The sequence below is a fragment of the Prunus mume genome, linkage group LG2 (genome assembly GCF_029339155.1).
Source record: "Prunus mume cultivar Tortuosa linkage group LG2, ASM2933915v1, whole genome shotgun sequence".
Lineage (NCBI taxonomy): Eukaryota > Viridiplantae > Streptophyta > Magnoliopsida > Rosales > Rosaceae > Prunus > Prunus mume.
Genome location: NC_142699.1, coordinates 33,858,653 through 33,874,563, shown reverse-complemented (window position 1 = coordinate 33,874,563; position 15,911 = coordinate 33,858,653). Strand labels below are relative to the sequence as shown.

At 38.6% G+C, this 15,911-nt stretch overlaps 1 protein-coding gene and 1 long non-coding RNA gene across 2 annotated transcripts; one reads left to right on the top strand and one right to left on the bottom strand.

Annotated features, from left to right (window-relative positions):
* The first annotated feature begins 2,726 nt into the window (after positions 1-2,726).
* LOC103323318 (ABC transporter B family member 11-like) lies at positions 2,727-9,303 on the top strand. Its single transcript, XM_089044957.1, has 13 exons — positions 2,727-2,878; positions 3,455-3,871; positions 4,132-4,186; positions 4,274-4,449; positions 4,532-4,753; positions 4,848-5,086; positions 5,274-5,799; positions 6,042-6,315; positions 6,453-7,339; positions 7,479-7,745; positions 7,900-8,163; positions 8,275-8,568; positions 8,739-9,303. The coding sequence occupies exons 2-13, from the start codon at positions 3,548-3,550 to the stop codon at positions 9,090-9,092; spliced, it is 3,882 nt and encodes a 1,293-aa protein (XP_088901083.1). The 5' UTR covers positions 2,727-2,878; positions 3,455-3,547; the 3' UTR covers positions 9,093-9,303.
* Positions 9,131-10,758, bottom strand: LOC148920115 (uncharacterized). The gene is made up of 2 exons (XR_016123789.1): positions 9,629-10,758; positions 9,131-9,470 (listed from the first exon to the last, which is right to left on the bottom strand). It is a non-coding gene; the product is annotated as an uncharacterized LOC148920115 (long non-coding RNA).
* Between the last annotated feature and the right edge of the window lie 5,153 nt (positions 10,759-15,911).

Here is a 15,911-nt window from a genome sequence, read left to right as displayed (position 1 = left end):
CCATGGTGATGATGATAAGGTCAAGCGCTTTTCGGTTTTGTTTTGGACGGTAAACGATCTAAAAAAGGCCTTTGGACATTTGTTACATTTTCCCAATTTTTTTTGGGACAAATTGATCTCGGGTCAACTTTATTTTCTTAGATTTAACCATAACTTTCTTAACCTTATTAAAATTATGCAAAAATGTCTACGTTTCAAAAAATTATTTATGTCATGTTGCCGTTTATCTAAAATGAATGAGCTTTCGTTATTCTTGTATCTGAGGTTTCATATTCGATTTCTCCACCATTAATTTCGTTTGTATCAAAAAATAAGTGAGCATAAAATTCTATAATAACTATGACCATAATAGGGGAAGATTTCGGGGAAAATTAGGGGCGGGTAAGGAGATCCCAATTTTAAAAATTCCCAGTTGGAGATGGGCCGTGATGGTATCGTTATCCCCATCCCTGAACCCGGCTCGATTAGTGATATAAATTTTTTTAATTAAAGAATATATAATATATATTTCAATAAACCAATAGGAAACAATTCATGATTCTCTTGGTTGACCAAGAAACATATGGAAATTGTTTGTTTATGTGTTCTCCCTGATTTGTTATTAGAACCTCGCATTTCATATTGTCTGATGAAACTACGGTGCTGGTGCTATAGTTAGGTTTTTCTGTTTTTTTGATCTTTTATTTTCGTAGGTTTTTAATGTGTTTTGTTGTTGTTAATTTTAGAGGTAAAATAAGAATTTTGCGACAAAATATTTAGTTTTTACTGTGGAATATATGATAGTTTGTCAAATTATTTTGATGATTTTAAGTAGTTAAGTTGAATTTTTATGGTTTAATTGAATATAAATGAGTTTATTTTTTGGTCAAAATTAAGTGTAGTATATTTTTATAAATAAAAAATGGGGATTCGGGGTGGGTTTGGGAGACAACCCACCGACGAGGATGGGGACGGGATTCCCCAAATTTCTTATCGGGGATTAGGGCAGGGACGGGTGCGGAGATGGTATTGTGATACCAGTCTCTGAACCGGCATGTTGCCATCCCTACATATTAGTGAGAAAATTAAGAGGTGCAATAGTTTAGTTATACATCACATAGAAATAGGAGCACTGTTATGATTTCATCAAATTGCCCATTTTCAAATGGATCGGACTATGAGACTAGTGTCAATTTGATCAAAATATTGGGGGCATTTTAGGAATGATAGTGGGTAAAAATTGAGTGGAATGTGAAAACATAAGGTGAGTGAAGAAAATAAAATATACAAATAACAAAACTCTCGTAATTTTATCAAATTACCCATTTTCTAATGGACCGGAAGTAAATCAATGGCCAATGAATAACCCATGCTCACGTTATGTAACCATAAATGAAGCCTTTTGTGCCAATGAATAATAGTCCCATCACATATCTTCCTTTTATTCTTATTTGGCCCATCACATATCTTGCTTAATTCACTTGTGGCCCATCACATACACTTAAACTCAACCTTGTTCCAATAATGATCGTTAAGCTTACTTTAATTTGAAACTCCCTTAAGAATCTAGTAAAGCAAAGAACACGGGTGATGGGTCCCCTTACTTTTCTTGCTATTTCCAGGTATTTTCCAAGTAACAAAATTTGAATAAACATCCTTTGGTCAACATGGATGTCGACAAAGATCATTTCTGTTTCTTGGGGATTTGAAGGTAAGTCCATTTGTTCCTTGGGAGAAAAGAAAAAAAAACACAAGGATTATTTAGCCTTTGACCATCTAGGGATTCCAAGCAAACATGAGGGAGCAAAGTGCATTAACATATTGCTAAAGTACATTTAGGTTTAACCAATCAGGCAGTGACTGTTTGCATTAACATTTATTCAAAGACTAATTACCCGTTAATCTATTATTAGTCATAAACATCCTTAACAATGTTATAATCACCTTGTCATTATTTTCTCTGTTTCTACTTTCTACCAAATACAAGCTCATCTCTTCTTCCTAGAAAATGATAAGCAAAAATAAAACTAAATTAAAAAAATTAGACCAATATCCCAACAAACTTCCAAGAAGTTCAATGATAAGCAATCGAGAGGATTGACTTGTCATGTCTGATGTCAGATATGCGTGCCCAACACTCCAAGTTACACATGATAAATAAAAATATAGTCAACCTCCAAAAGTCATATTGGACCACCCAAATTGCAGCGCTCGAATTGTTCTTTCTATTGCACAAACTTGCGCATCACTCTTTGTTTTTTTTGGGTCAAGATTGCGCATCACTCTTAATTTTAATTTTTTTAAAAGGAAAAAGAAAAATGGGAAGGAATCAAACCACATATGCTCACTTCACTCTCATATTAAGATTAATTATTCTACTTTAGAAATGGAAATCTTGGATTCAGAATTTAATAATTTTGAGTTTGATGTTCACATTATAATTTAATATCACTGCCGAGTTATCTACATATTTAGTTTGAGCATTTTTTCTATTAAGAGGGGCGATAGTATACTAAATTAACACATACTATAAGGATATTACATACTACAAGGATATTAGGACTCGAACCCAAAACTTTGCTTGAAAGAGTAAATACTCCAAACCACTAACATAGGTCCTTTGCAAATTCAACTTTAACTTAATGTCAAAGCAACCCATTTGATTTCCTGCCTAACAAAAGCCACCAAGAAGAGAAGCAGAGGACCAGAATTTTACGTCTTTCAATTTAGTTTTAAAAGTCTGGATAGTTTGAACGTTTGACTAGTCTTGTATCTACACTATCTTTCTAGTTGGTAGGCTGTAGGCTGATGTGCTGCCTTATAAAGCAATGCTTTCGGGGGAAGGACAACAGTTTCATCAACCCATTTCCTGAAAGTTTGTAAACTTGTTTCCCTCTCAGTGAGTATCTTCATCTTTTGGTGATATTAATGTTTCCTGCAACACTTTTTGAAGTTGTATCTCAGTTGTGGTTATGTCTCTTCTATTTAATTTCTCACCTTTAGAGCATGCATTAGCTGCCCACATGGTTTCTTTCTCTTTTCTTCTTTGTTTGATTCCTAGTTTCGTTTTAGTTAGTTTCAAATTGTGTTTGTGAAGTTTTGTTCTCAGCATTCCCACTGCCTGCATTTCATGCCTGCTGTGTGAGGCTTCTTAATGTTTGGTTTGGGTGTAGTATTTTTGTTATTACTTGTTCTTTTCTTGCTTTGTTTCCTTTTCCTGTCTGTGTTCTTAACCCTTATTTTCTATTTTCATCTACTGGAGTCAACATGTCCATATTCTGTACCACTTGCTTCAGTAACGGGTTTTCTAATGTTCACACGCACAAAAAGAACATTATAGGAACAAATGGATTTTTTAAGTTTGGCCGAATAATCAACTCCATATTCAATTAGAATCAGTTGTCAATCTAGTTCCCAAAAAAAAAAAAAAAAAAATCTAGTTCCTGATCCAAACCATAAATGTTTTGTCTTGCAGCTCTGATCTAGTTCTCTATCAGATATAGTAGCAACTTACTTCTCTGAGGTGCTTGTCGTAAAATATAGCAGCTTTACTATTGCTGTGAATAACATGGCTGAGGAAAATCCTGCGGATGGAAATGTAATCAAGGAGCAGGGAACGACAGCATCGAACGGCCACTCAGCAGTAGTGGAGGACTCTCAAAACAACCCCCAAGATACAAGCAAGAGCAAGGAGGATGGCACCAAAACAGTGCCATATTACAAGCTTTTCTCCTTTGCTGATTCCTTGGATTACCTGTTAATGTCTGTTGGTACAATCAGCGCTATTGGAAATGGGGTCTGTATGCCTCTAATGACCATAATCTTTGGAGATTTGATTAACTCCTTTGGAGGAAGTGGGAATAATAAAGACGTGGTTGATGCAGTTTCCAAGGTAAATATTCTGTGACTATAAACTGGTAGATAGTTATCTCTGTTAATGCAACATCTTTATAGAAATTAAGTCATCTAGGCAACAGCAGCAATAGTAAAGAACAAAATTCTACTCAATACATTGTTGTATCCGGTTCTGTCAGAACGGTGAGCTTACTTCTGTTTTAAGATCTATTTTGCTTCTCTGGTTCTTCTAACTTAGTAGAAATTGTAATGAACAAGGCTAAATCACATATAATTTCACCAATTCAACATTCTCAGGTGGCTCTAAAGTTTGTCTACTTGGCGGTGGGAGCTGCTGCAGCTGCATTCCTACGTAAGTACACTCAACTGCCTGCTGGTGCACCAAACAAATAATTTGGCTTTTTGGGAACTGAGATTAGTAGCTTTTTCTATATGCCAGAGATGTCTTGCTGGATGGTCACTGGAGAGAGACAGGCTTCTCGAATAAGAAGTTTATACTTGAAAACAATATTGAGGCAAGATGTTGGCTTTTTTGATAAAGAAATTAACACTGGGGAAATTGTTGGGAGGATGTCAGGTGATACTGTGCTCATTCAAGAGGCCATGGGCGAGAAGGTATTTACATGCCACACACAAAAGCCTTAAGCTGTTGCTATTTTCTCCAGTAACCTCTCATTCTTTCATTTTCTTATTACAGGTAGGAACTTTTATCCAGTTAATTGCAACATTCGTAGGAGGCTTTGTTATAGCATTTGTTAAGGGATGGCTTCTCACCCTTGTCATGCTATCTTCTCTCCCCCTTCTTGTCCTCTCTGGAGCTGCCATGGGCATACTTATATCAAAGATGGCATCCAGTGGACAAACTGCTTATTCAGTGGCAGCAACTGTGGTAGAGCAGACAATTGGTTCAATCAGAACAGTAGGCCTACTTGTCTTTAAGATCTTTAAAACAAAAATTTATTATTTCTATTTTCTTAGTGTAGAACTAAAACTGATTGGTGTTCCCAATTCAGGTTGCATCGTTTACAGGAGAAAAGCAAGCTATAGCTAATTACAACAACTCCTTAATTAAAGCTTACAACTCTGGTGTGCAAGAGGGTTTGGCATCTGGGTTCGGAATGGGTTCGGTTATGCTGATTATGATGTGTAGTTATTCTCTGGCTATATGGTTTGGAGGAAAGATGATACTAGAAAAAGGATATACAGGAGGGGAAGTCATTAATGTAATTTTCGCTGTGTTGACTGGCTCCATGTAAGTTTCATTTCAGTACAATATAATGAACAAATTTGTTGATCCTAGTACTATTGTACTAGTTAACATGTTTGCATTTTTGCGTGATCTACTGTCTACTCCCCCTCCCCCCTTCAGTCCAAAATTTGATATGTGTTTCTTCAGAAGATCAAGATATAACTTTCGGCTTTCTATGATAAATTTTCAGGTCTCTAGGGCAGGCATCTCCATGCTTGAGTGCATTTGCTGCTGGACAAGCTGCAGCTTATAAGATGTTTGAGACAATTGACAGAAAGCCTGAGATTGATGCTTCTGACACTAATGGGCAACAATTACATGATATCCATGGAGACATAGAACTGAGAGATGTTTATTTTAGTTATCCTGCAAGACCGGATGAACAAATATTCGATGGATTTTCTCTCTCAATACCTAGTGGTGCAACTGCTGCTTTGGTTGGAGAGAGTGGAAGTGGTAAATCAACTGTAATCAGTTTGATTGAGAGATTTTATGACCCCCTAGCTGGCGAAGTTCTTATTGATGGTATTAATCTCAAAGAGTTCCAGCTAAAATGGATCAGACAGAAAATAGGCCTTGTCAGCCAGGAACCCGTTTTATTTACTTGTAGCATTAAAGATAATATTGCCTATGGGAAGGATGGTGCAACCACTGAAGAAATAAGGGCTGCGGCTGAGCTTGCCAATGCTGCTAAATTCATAGACAAACTGCCCCAGGTTAAATTCATTTAAACTTCCATCCAAGTTCTGGTATTTTGTTCTCAGAACTTTTTGTGTGAATTCTTAATTTCCACGACCATGGAAGCTTATTGAGACATCCAGTGATCTTATCATTTTGTTACATTCAAAGATGGAAATACAGATAGGTCACATGAATTTTCAAAAAAACTCGGATGATTTCGAACAACTCATTTAATTCCTTTTTTTCTTATTTGTGGTTTTCTGACTTATGCATTTAGGGACTAGACACAATGGTTGGTGAGCATGGAACTCAGCTATCTGGGGGCCAAAAGCAGAGAGTTGCAATAGCTAGAGCAATTCTCAAAGACCCAAGGATTTTACTTTTAGATGAAGCCACAAGTGCTCTTGATGCAGAATCTGAGAGAATTGTGCAGGAGGCACTGGACAGAATTATGATCAACCGGACTACTGTCGTTGTAGCCCACCGCTTGAGCACAGTAAGGAATGCTGACACCATTGCTGTTATACATCGAGGAACAATTGTTGAAAAGGGTAATGCATTTGTTTATGTTGTCCTGTTGTACCATTTGATGGCCAAATCGTATTGTCTATAGATCAACATAATGTTACAATTCATCTTATTCATAGTCAATGGGTATTGCACATACTGATCGTTGTCAACTGAGCAGGGCCACATTCTGAGCTAATTAAGGACCCTGAAGGAGCATATAGCCAGCTTATAAGGTTGCAAGAAATGAGCAGCGTGTCAGAACAGACTGCTGTAAATGATCACGAAAGGCTTAGCAGCATGGATTCTCGAAGACATTCAAGTAAAAGATTCTCAAACTTACGATCCATAAGTCGTGGATCATCTGGAAGAGGAAATAGTAACCGTCATTCCTTCTCAATCTCATACGGTGTGCCCATTGCAGTCGATTCTCTTGAAACAGCATCTGCAGGACGTGATATTCCAGGTTCAGCATCATCAAGGGTGCCTCCAGAAGTCTCACTTCGCCGCCTGGCTTACCTGAACAAGCCAGAGATCCCAGTATTATTACTAGGTACTATAGCTGCAGCAGTCAATGGGGTAATCTTACCTATTTTTGCGATATTGATATCCAGTGTAATCAAGACCTTCTACGAGCCACCTCCTCAACTCCGTAAGGATTCGAAGTTTTGGGCATTAATCTTCATTGTTCTTGGAGTGGTGACTTTCATAGCAATGCCAGCAAGACAATACTTTTTTGCTGTGGCAGGGTGTAAGTTAATAAAACGAGTTCGGTCAATGTGCTATGAGAAGGTTGTTTACATGGAAGTAAGTTGGTTTGACGATCCTGAGCACTCAAGCGGTGCAATTGGTGCGAGGCTTTCTGCAGATGCAGCTTCTCTGCGTGGGGTGGTTGGAGATGCTCTAGGGTTGCTGGTTGAGAATTCAGCAACTGCAATTGCTGGTTTGTGTATTGCTTTTGTGGCAAATTGGCAACTTGCTCTTATAATCCTGGTTTTGATGCCTCTATTAGGAGTAACTGGTTATGCTCAAGTCAAGTTCTTGAAAGGATTCAGTGCAGATGCAAAGGTATTTCTCCAAAGTCCAAACTTTACAGAAGTGTATAGAACTTGTAGCTGGTGCAGTCAAAACACCATCCAATACAACATACATAATATATATAAGACCAATCCTTTTTGTCAACGCTGAAAATTTAAAATTGTTGCAGAAAATGTATGAGGACGCAAGTCAAGTAGCCAATGATGCAGTGGGAAGTATTCGAACAATTGCTTCCTTTTGTGCTGAAGAGAAGGTGATTGAATTGTACCAGAAGAAATGTGAAGGCCCTATTAAGACAGGGATAAGACGAGGGTTAATCAGCGGGATAGGTTTTGGGCTCTCGTTCTTTTTTCTTTTTTCTGTGTATGCCTGCAGTTTTTATGCTGGAGCCCGACTTGTTGCAGCAGGCAAGACAACATTCTCTGATGTTTTCCGGGTAAGTTTTTATGCCTTGCGCTACAAGTCTTCAAGTAGGTAAATATATTAGAAAACATTAGCAGAGGATCCGAACTCTGCTAAATACATGTTACTTGAGAATTAAATCTTCATTAGTCCATTCAGTCGATTGTTAACATTTCCCTGGTTTGCAGGTTTTCTTTGCTCTCGCAATGACAGCTATTGGAGTGTCTCAGTCAGGTTCCCTAGCCCCTAATCTTGGAAAAGTAAAGAGCTCTGCTGCTTCCATATTTGCCATTCTTGACCGGAAATCAAAAATAGACTCTAGTAATGAATCTGGAACAACTATAGAAAATGTGAAGGGAGAAATTGAACTTCGCCATGTCAGTTTCAAGTATCCAACTAGACCTGATGTACCAATCTTCCTGGATCTTTGCTTGACCATTCATCATGGCAAGGTAACTTGGTAAAGTTTTGTTGTTTTTCTCATTTCAAACAATGCATAAGATTTGGTCCTCGTAGTCTAATTCAAGTTTCTGGGACTTACAAATTCGAATTATGTTATTCAGACAGTTGCTTTGGTTGGAGAAAGTGGAAGTGGGAAATCGACAGTCGTCTCATTGTTGCAGAGATTTTATGACCCTGATTCAGGTCACATTACATTAGATGGAGTTGAAATCCAAAAGCTACAGCTGAAGTGGTTGAGACAGCAAATGGGACTGGTGAGCCAGGAGCCAGTATTGTTTAATGACACTATCAGAGCCAACATTGCATATGGAAAGGAAGGGAATGCACCAGAGGCTGAAATTATAGCTGCTGCAGAATTGGCAAATGCTCACAAGTTCGTCAGTAGTTTACAACAGGTAGGCACTACAAAATTAACAAGCTTGTCCATTTCTTTTGGCCACAAATACTATAATATAATCTATTGACATGGTGCTGCATAATTGAGAAGGACTAGTTGATGAATATTCACAAAATTTTATTCGGAACGTTGAAGATTAACCATGTTAAGTTTGGAAATACAATGCAGGGTTATGATACAATAGTAGGAGAGCGGGGAATTCAATTGTCTGGTGGACAGAAGCAAAGGGTGGCAATTGCACGAGCTATAATGAAGGCGCCAAAGATACTACTACTAGATGAAGCCACAAGTGCTCTTGATGCTGAATCGGAACGAGTGGTTCAAGATGCATTGGACCGAATCATGGTGGATCGAACGACAATCGTGGTTGCCCATCGGTTATCCACAATAAAAAGTGCAGATGTAATCGCAGTGGTGAAAAATGGAGTCATTGCAGAGAAAGGAAAGCATGAAACTTTGATCGGCATCAAGGATGGCATTTATGCTTCTTTGGTAGCATTGCATGCAAGTGCCTCATCTTAGATAGCTTTTATATTCTTTTTATCCAAAGATAAAGAAAGTATGTAATGTAATTTTATTCAGAGAGGTAAATTACCAATGGGAATAGATCATTTTTTAATTATCCTTATGTTCTTGTAAGCTCCACTTGAAGGGCTCGTTCAATTTCATGTGTTTTACATCTTTAAATATTGAGGAGAGGCTTCATCTCCTCAGAAAATGATTAGTAAATGTGCATAAGGAAATGTCATCCAGTTCCTTCTTCCCCAATTCCTTCTTCCCAATCCAACTTCAATTTGAATTCGAATTCAAATTCAGTCTTCAGATAGATTTTAATTCAATTCATCCATGGCAGACCGAATCAAACAATTAGATAGCCTCTTCGTGCCATGTTGGAAGAACCTGTGCGCCACATACACAAAGTTATAATACCAGAGTAATAAATGTGAAAATAGGAACTTTCATAGGAAGTTCTTATTGCTAATGTTTTAACAGCACAATGAATGCCTGCTTTGCATTTGCACTATGAGACTAACCAAAATAAAAGCTTCATAGTGTACCTTACAGCTCGATTAGACAGCATCTTCGTGCTATGCATAGCCCTCTTTACAAAACAAAATCGATCAGCCTTCACTAAGTTGCCTTTCTCTTTGTCTATGACAAGGCCTCTAATAACCTATGGGAAAGGACGGAACACAGGTAGGAAGGAAATGCTTTGTTATAAATTCCCGAAACAAAGTTGCTGTGTATAGTCTCTAGATGTATTTTTATTAGAAAAGAAATGCTTTATACATGCAAAACATTCCAAGTGCGTCCTGTGAGAGGCTGGTTACTGACTAGTATCACCAGTTGACTAGCCTCTCACAGCTTGCATGTGCATATATGTTTCCCTGTAATCGACACTTTGAATTCTTGCAACGTAGGGGTAAAATATATACTATGTCACGGGTTCAGTTTTAACGGATGAAAATAACCTCATGTTGTTAACCTGTCTGGCATAAACAATCCAGCCCCAGAGTGGCCCACACGCTGCCACACACGTCAGCAGTCCAAAGCGATTCTGGCGATAGAAAAAACTTCAAACTGCCGGTCAAGACTTATACCTACATGATCAGGACATTGAGCGGAGCAACTTTTGTTCTTGGACCAACCCAAAAAAGTGGCCGGAATCACGGGCCGAAATTGGCCAAAACTTCTATCGCTTATTTGACATCCAAAACGCAAATATTGATCCTAAATAACCTAACCCGCAGCTAGATCACATTGAGAGGATGGGAAAGCATACCTGGATCGCAAGATTTGGTTGCCGGAATCGTTCGAACGAAATCCAGAAATTTTACATAAAAATCCGGCCATATTTCTGCAAATTCCGGCGGCGGTGCTGGTTGTTGGCGGCGGAGATCGGGTGGAATGAAGAGAGGAGACCACGGTGGTCCTTTTGGGACTGGTGCCACCCAAAATGGTGGCCGGTCAGACGTGGCTGGCTATTCAAAAAAATATAGGGGGTAAGGGGGAGGGGTTCTATGCGCGACGGGGGAGGGGAGAGAGAGAGAGAGAGAGAGTGGTTCTGATATTTTTTTAAAAATCAACTTCGAAAAAATTACGATTGTGCCACTGAGCTTCTCTTGATCGTAACTTCTTGCTTACAACTCTAATTCGAGCCTACTATGTGTCTACGGACTGATCTCGACATGATCTACGTAATGGTGCCAAACATTTCCCTAGAATCCTTCTGGATTAAAAAGTGACCAAATTACCCCTATCCCCGGGGACAAACTTGGAATTTCAAAATTAATTAGATTAACGAATAATTTTACTTTGGGTTGGGGTGTTACATTAATTTAAACTCTTATCAAAGCCTGATATAACTTAGTATCTAATGCTCCGATCTAAATAAGAAATATAGCTGGTTGTACTTATTGGCATTGGCCATACCACCACCACCTGGTTCCACCAAGGCTCATTCTTCTACTTCGAGTACCCGTGAAACTGACCGCCAACAAATTTGGCTCTAGCATTGTCGCTTGGGACACCTGTCTGTTGGTTATCTCAAGTCCTTGTTTCCCTCGTTGTTCCGCCATCATGATGATTCTACATTCAAGTGTGAAACAGGTGTCCTGGCGAAAAGTCACCGTGCTACTTATTCGTCAAGTACCCATCAAGCTACCCAACCATTTGACTTAATTCATTCTGATGTTGGGGGCCCTACTAAAGTATCTTCCAATGGAAAAAGATGGTTTGTTAAGTTCATTGAAGATTGCACCCACATGACGTGGGTATGCTTGCTCACCCATAAAAGTGATGTTACCTATACTATCTATGAATTTTATGCTATGATCACCACTCAGTTTTAGGCATCCATCAAGGCTTTCTGATCCGATAATGGTGGGGAATATATGAACAATGTCTTGGCTCAATTCTTTCAGGATCACTGTATCATTCACCAGACTTCCAACCCTTTCACTCCATAACAAAATGGTGTCGTGGAATGAAAGAATTGACAATTGCTTGAGGTTGCCCGTGCCTTCATGCTTGATAAATCAGTCCGTCACTATTTATTGGGTCATGATGTCCTATCTGTAGTCTATGTGATATATCAAGTGACCTTTTCGAGTGTTTAGTTGTGTTGTATATGCCACTAAACACCTTGGCTTGTTACATCTCTCTTCCTACCATCCTCAAGATACCTTCTCGAATGTTTGGTTGTGTTGTATATGCCACTAAACACCTTGGCTTGTTACATCTCTCTTCCTACCATCCTCAAGATACTTTCTCGAGTGTTTGGTTGTGTTGTATATGCCATGTTCCTTCTTATTAGAGGAGTAAGTTGGATCCTTGTGCCTTCCGTTGTGTGGTTGTTGGTTATGGCTCAAATGAAAAAGGATACAAATGTTACCTCCCGCCTACCCAGAAGCTCTTTGTCATTTTAGATCTCACCTTCCATGAAGACTTATCCTACTCCTCGCCCTTCTATTCAGGGGGAGAGGGGGATTGAAGAGAAGAACTCGTGCTTTGAAGAAGACAAGGAAGGCTTATGGTAGTCGATCGATCAACATGTTCCCGTCGGCTGGTCATCTTCAAACAGAGAAGACACTGATGAGGATTTGATGCCAGAAGTGACTCATGATGTCTCTGAAGAGCAACTGCAAAATAGAACCCCTCATACCTTGCCATCTTCTCAATCATCTTGTGATGAAGAAGCTCTCAAGGTAGTCTTTGAACGACCTAGTATTGTACAATATACACTTCCGCCTAGATTCACCAGGGGAAAACCTAAACTTCAATATTGTCCTGACCTTAATGCCAAATCAAAATATCCTATTAATAATCATGTGTCTACTCATAGATTGTCAAAGTCACATGCATCTTTTGTCAATCAACTATCTACTGTATATATTCCAAGTAAGTGGCAGGATGCTGTGACAGATCCCAGATGGGCAGAAGCTATGGCAATTGAAATGGAAGCTCCAAATAAGAATTCCACTTGGGAGATGGTGTCTCTACCAAAAAGGAAGAAACTAATTGGATGCCGCTGGATATTCGCCGTTAAATACAAAGCTGATGGCTCCATAGGTCGATACAAAGCCAGATTAGTGGCTAAGGGATATACACAAACTTATGGGATCGAGTACCAGGAGATGTTTGCATCTGTTGCCAAGATCAATACTATCCTTGTTCTTATTTCTTTAGCTGCAAATCTAGATTGGGCACTATTGTAGTCTGATGTAAAGAATGCATTTCTTCATGGAGATTTATAGGAAGAAGTGTATATGGATCCACCACCAGGGATTCTTGTGACATCCATTTCCAATATAGTGTGCAAACTGAGAAAGTCATTATATGCGCTGAAGCAATCACCTCAAGCCTGGTTTGGGAGATTCACTACTTCCATGAAGCATTTTGGATACACTCAGAGCAACTCAGACCACACCTTATTCTTGAAGCGTTGTGATGGTAAACTTAAGGCTCTAATCATCTATGTTGATGATATAGTTGTTACCGGTGATGACAGTTAAGAGATGAAGAATCTACAAAAGCTCCTTGCAACTGAATTTGAGATGAAAGAATTGGGTGAGTTACAGTACTTTCTTGGCATAGAGGTAGCTATATCAAAACATGGCATATTTCTATCTCAACGAAATACGTGTTGGATTTGTTAACCGAAACTGGAATGTTGGATTGCAAGCTAGCAGACACCCCTATCGAACAAAACCACAAATTGGGGATGTATCCGAATCAGGTACCTATTGATAAAGAAAGGTATCAAAGATTAGTTGGATGACTGATTTATCTATCTCACACACGCCTAGACCAATGCTGTAATTGTGGTAAGTCAATTCATGCATGAACCAAGTGAAGCACACATGAATGGAGTAACACAAATAATGAGATACTTGAAGATTGCCCCTGGCAAAAGGTTGATGCTCTCCAAACATACACACATGAATGAAGAAGGATACACAATGCCGATTGGGCAGGTTCAATCACATATAGATGTTCTACTTATGGATATTTTACATTTGTGGGTGGCAACTTAGTTACTTGGAGAAGTAAGAAACAAAAGGTTGTGGCTAGATCAAGTGCTGAAGCTGAGTTTAGGGGAATGGCTCAAGGAGTGTGTGAATTTCTCTGGTTATGAAGATTATTGAAACATCTGGAATTGAAACATATGGAAACCATAAACCAGTATTGTGACAGTAAAGCTACTATTGAGATAGCACACAATTCGGTACAACATGATCGTACTAAGCATGTTAAAGTTTACCGGCACTTCATCAAAGAAAAATTGGAAAATGGTGATAGGCTTTTTAGTACCTGCGCAAATAGGGTTAAAACTCCTACAAAACTTGCAAGAATGACAAGGTTATTGTAGTATAAATGATTCTCGCAAGGTCGTTCTCCGCATGGATTATTAAATAACTCGTAGCAACCAAATTCTAATTAATTATTGCAAAAGAGAAAGTTGAGATGTTTGAATTGAAGACCTTAAATTAAAAGGAATTTAACTAATAAAAATAAGGCAATATGCAAAATTAAAGCTAAGAGCAAGAGAAACAGTTGTGTTTTTAGAAATCAAATTAAGAAAGCACTAGGGATCCGCCGTCACCTTAACAATTCTATATAGTTCCCCCAATTACTTATGACCTAGACATGCATATTTCGAAGGTTAGGTATTCCTAATATATGCCTACTTGGACCCCCAACATAGAGCGTATATCACACATGCAATTCGTCTGTGGTATTCAGATCAAATCTAAACATACATGACTCATTAAGTTCTGTGAAACCTTTTGAAAAACCATGCAACCCTTAAGACGTGGTATTCATCCTAAGTGAACTTGCACATATTAATCACAAGAAGCCTTCGTCAATTTCAGGGACCGACCTCCGACCAAAACTGCATCAAATTACTTTTCTAAACATCCTAATGGTGATCAAGCATCAAGACACTTAGATAGTTTAACCCAGTGATGAATAATTCGAAAATCTGCATGTATATAATCATAAGCAAATTGAACAGAAACTACATATTCTTGCTAAGGCTCGTGGCCTCACCCTAGCAATTGCTCCAAAAGCCAAAAAGAAGTAAAAAAGGGAGTCCCCTAAATTGCTGTGAAAAGGAGCTTAAATACCTCCTAAAACCTAGCTGCCCAATCCCCACAAGGAAACTAGGTTAAAATAAGATAATACTAGGATATAAAATCCAAATTGGATTAGGAGAATCTGCCCAAATCTGCCCAGCCACGTTTTGGTCTCAAATCTCCTCCAAATCTGGCCCAAGATAGCTGTTTTAAAGATAAAAACGTTCTGAACACTTCTCCAGAAGGCCACGAACCCATCTGAGGTCATCTTGGGCTCCAAAACACAATAAAAGCCCAAATCGTCATTATTCCAGCACCGCGCACTGCTCCTTTATTTTATCTCCAGAAAATAACCGCTTGGTAGAAAAGTCTTAAATTTTGATACAATCAAGCCAAGTGACTCACGAACATCCTCCAACTGGAATTACTCCAAAATTCGTCCATTTGATTATGTTTTGCTCCAGAGGGAGTCGAAAGTCCTATAATGGAAATATAATTCAAAGTATCAAAATTCTTCCAAAATATTAACCAAACTATATTAAAAATGGGGTTAAATATATAATATAAAATATGCGCATCAAATGGTGTGATTAAATTTCCGTTCGTAAACTCAGAAAATCAACTTGCTGATATTTTGACAAAGGCTGTATCTAGTAAAGTTTTCTATGACTTACTTTACAAGTTGAGCATACGTGATATCTTTGCACCAACTTGAGGGGGAGTGTTAGCTAGTTTGTTAGCTAGTAGCATTGATGAGGTCGGCTAGATGAATGAGGTGGGTGCACTAATTAGGTTGGCTTGACTTTGGGAGGTTGCTGCTGCAAATTTCCAGGATTAGGAGCTCAAGACCAGTTACCATCTACCTACTTGTAATTAATATTGAGCTTGAATAGCAAGCTTTCTCCTTGTATAAATTCTGCTGTAAGTTATACAAAGAAATACAATGAACTTGAAACCAGAAACCTTTCTTCAGATACTATTTTGATACTATGTTTAGCAATTTGTATACATCTCTATCTCTCTCTCCTTCTATTTGAAGCTGAATGTTGGGTGCTTGCAGAGCGCGAGAGAAGAAGCAGAAGTAGAAGAAAAAGAGTGGAGTCTCAAAATATCTGAGAGTTTTTAGTTCAGTCTCATCAACAGCAGGAAAGGCGCCACTGAAAGTGAAGGTTTGCTTTTACTGTTTTCGTGGATGAGATTGATTGGTTTATCGCTCAGTTGCTATGACTGCTGCTCTCTTTGGAGTTTGGTCTATCGGTCT

Coding starts and splice junctions, on each gene's coding strand:
- LOC103323318 (XM_089044957.1), top strand. CDS start 3,548: ATGGCTGAGGAAAATCCTGCGGATGGAAATGTAATCAAGGAGCAGGGA. Junction 7,340..7,478: donor GATTCAGTGCAGATGCAAAG/GTATTTCTCCAA, acceptor AAATTGTTGCAG/AAAATGTATGAGGACGCAAG. Junction 8,569..8,738: donor TCGTCAGTAGTTTACAACAG/GTAGGCACTACA, acceptor AATACAATGCAG/GGTTATGATACAATAGTAGG.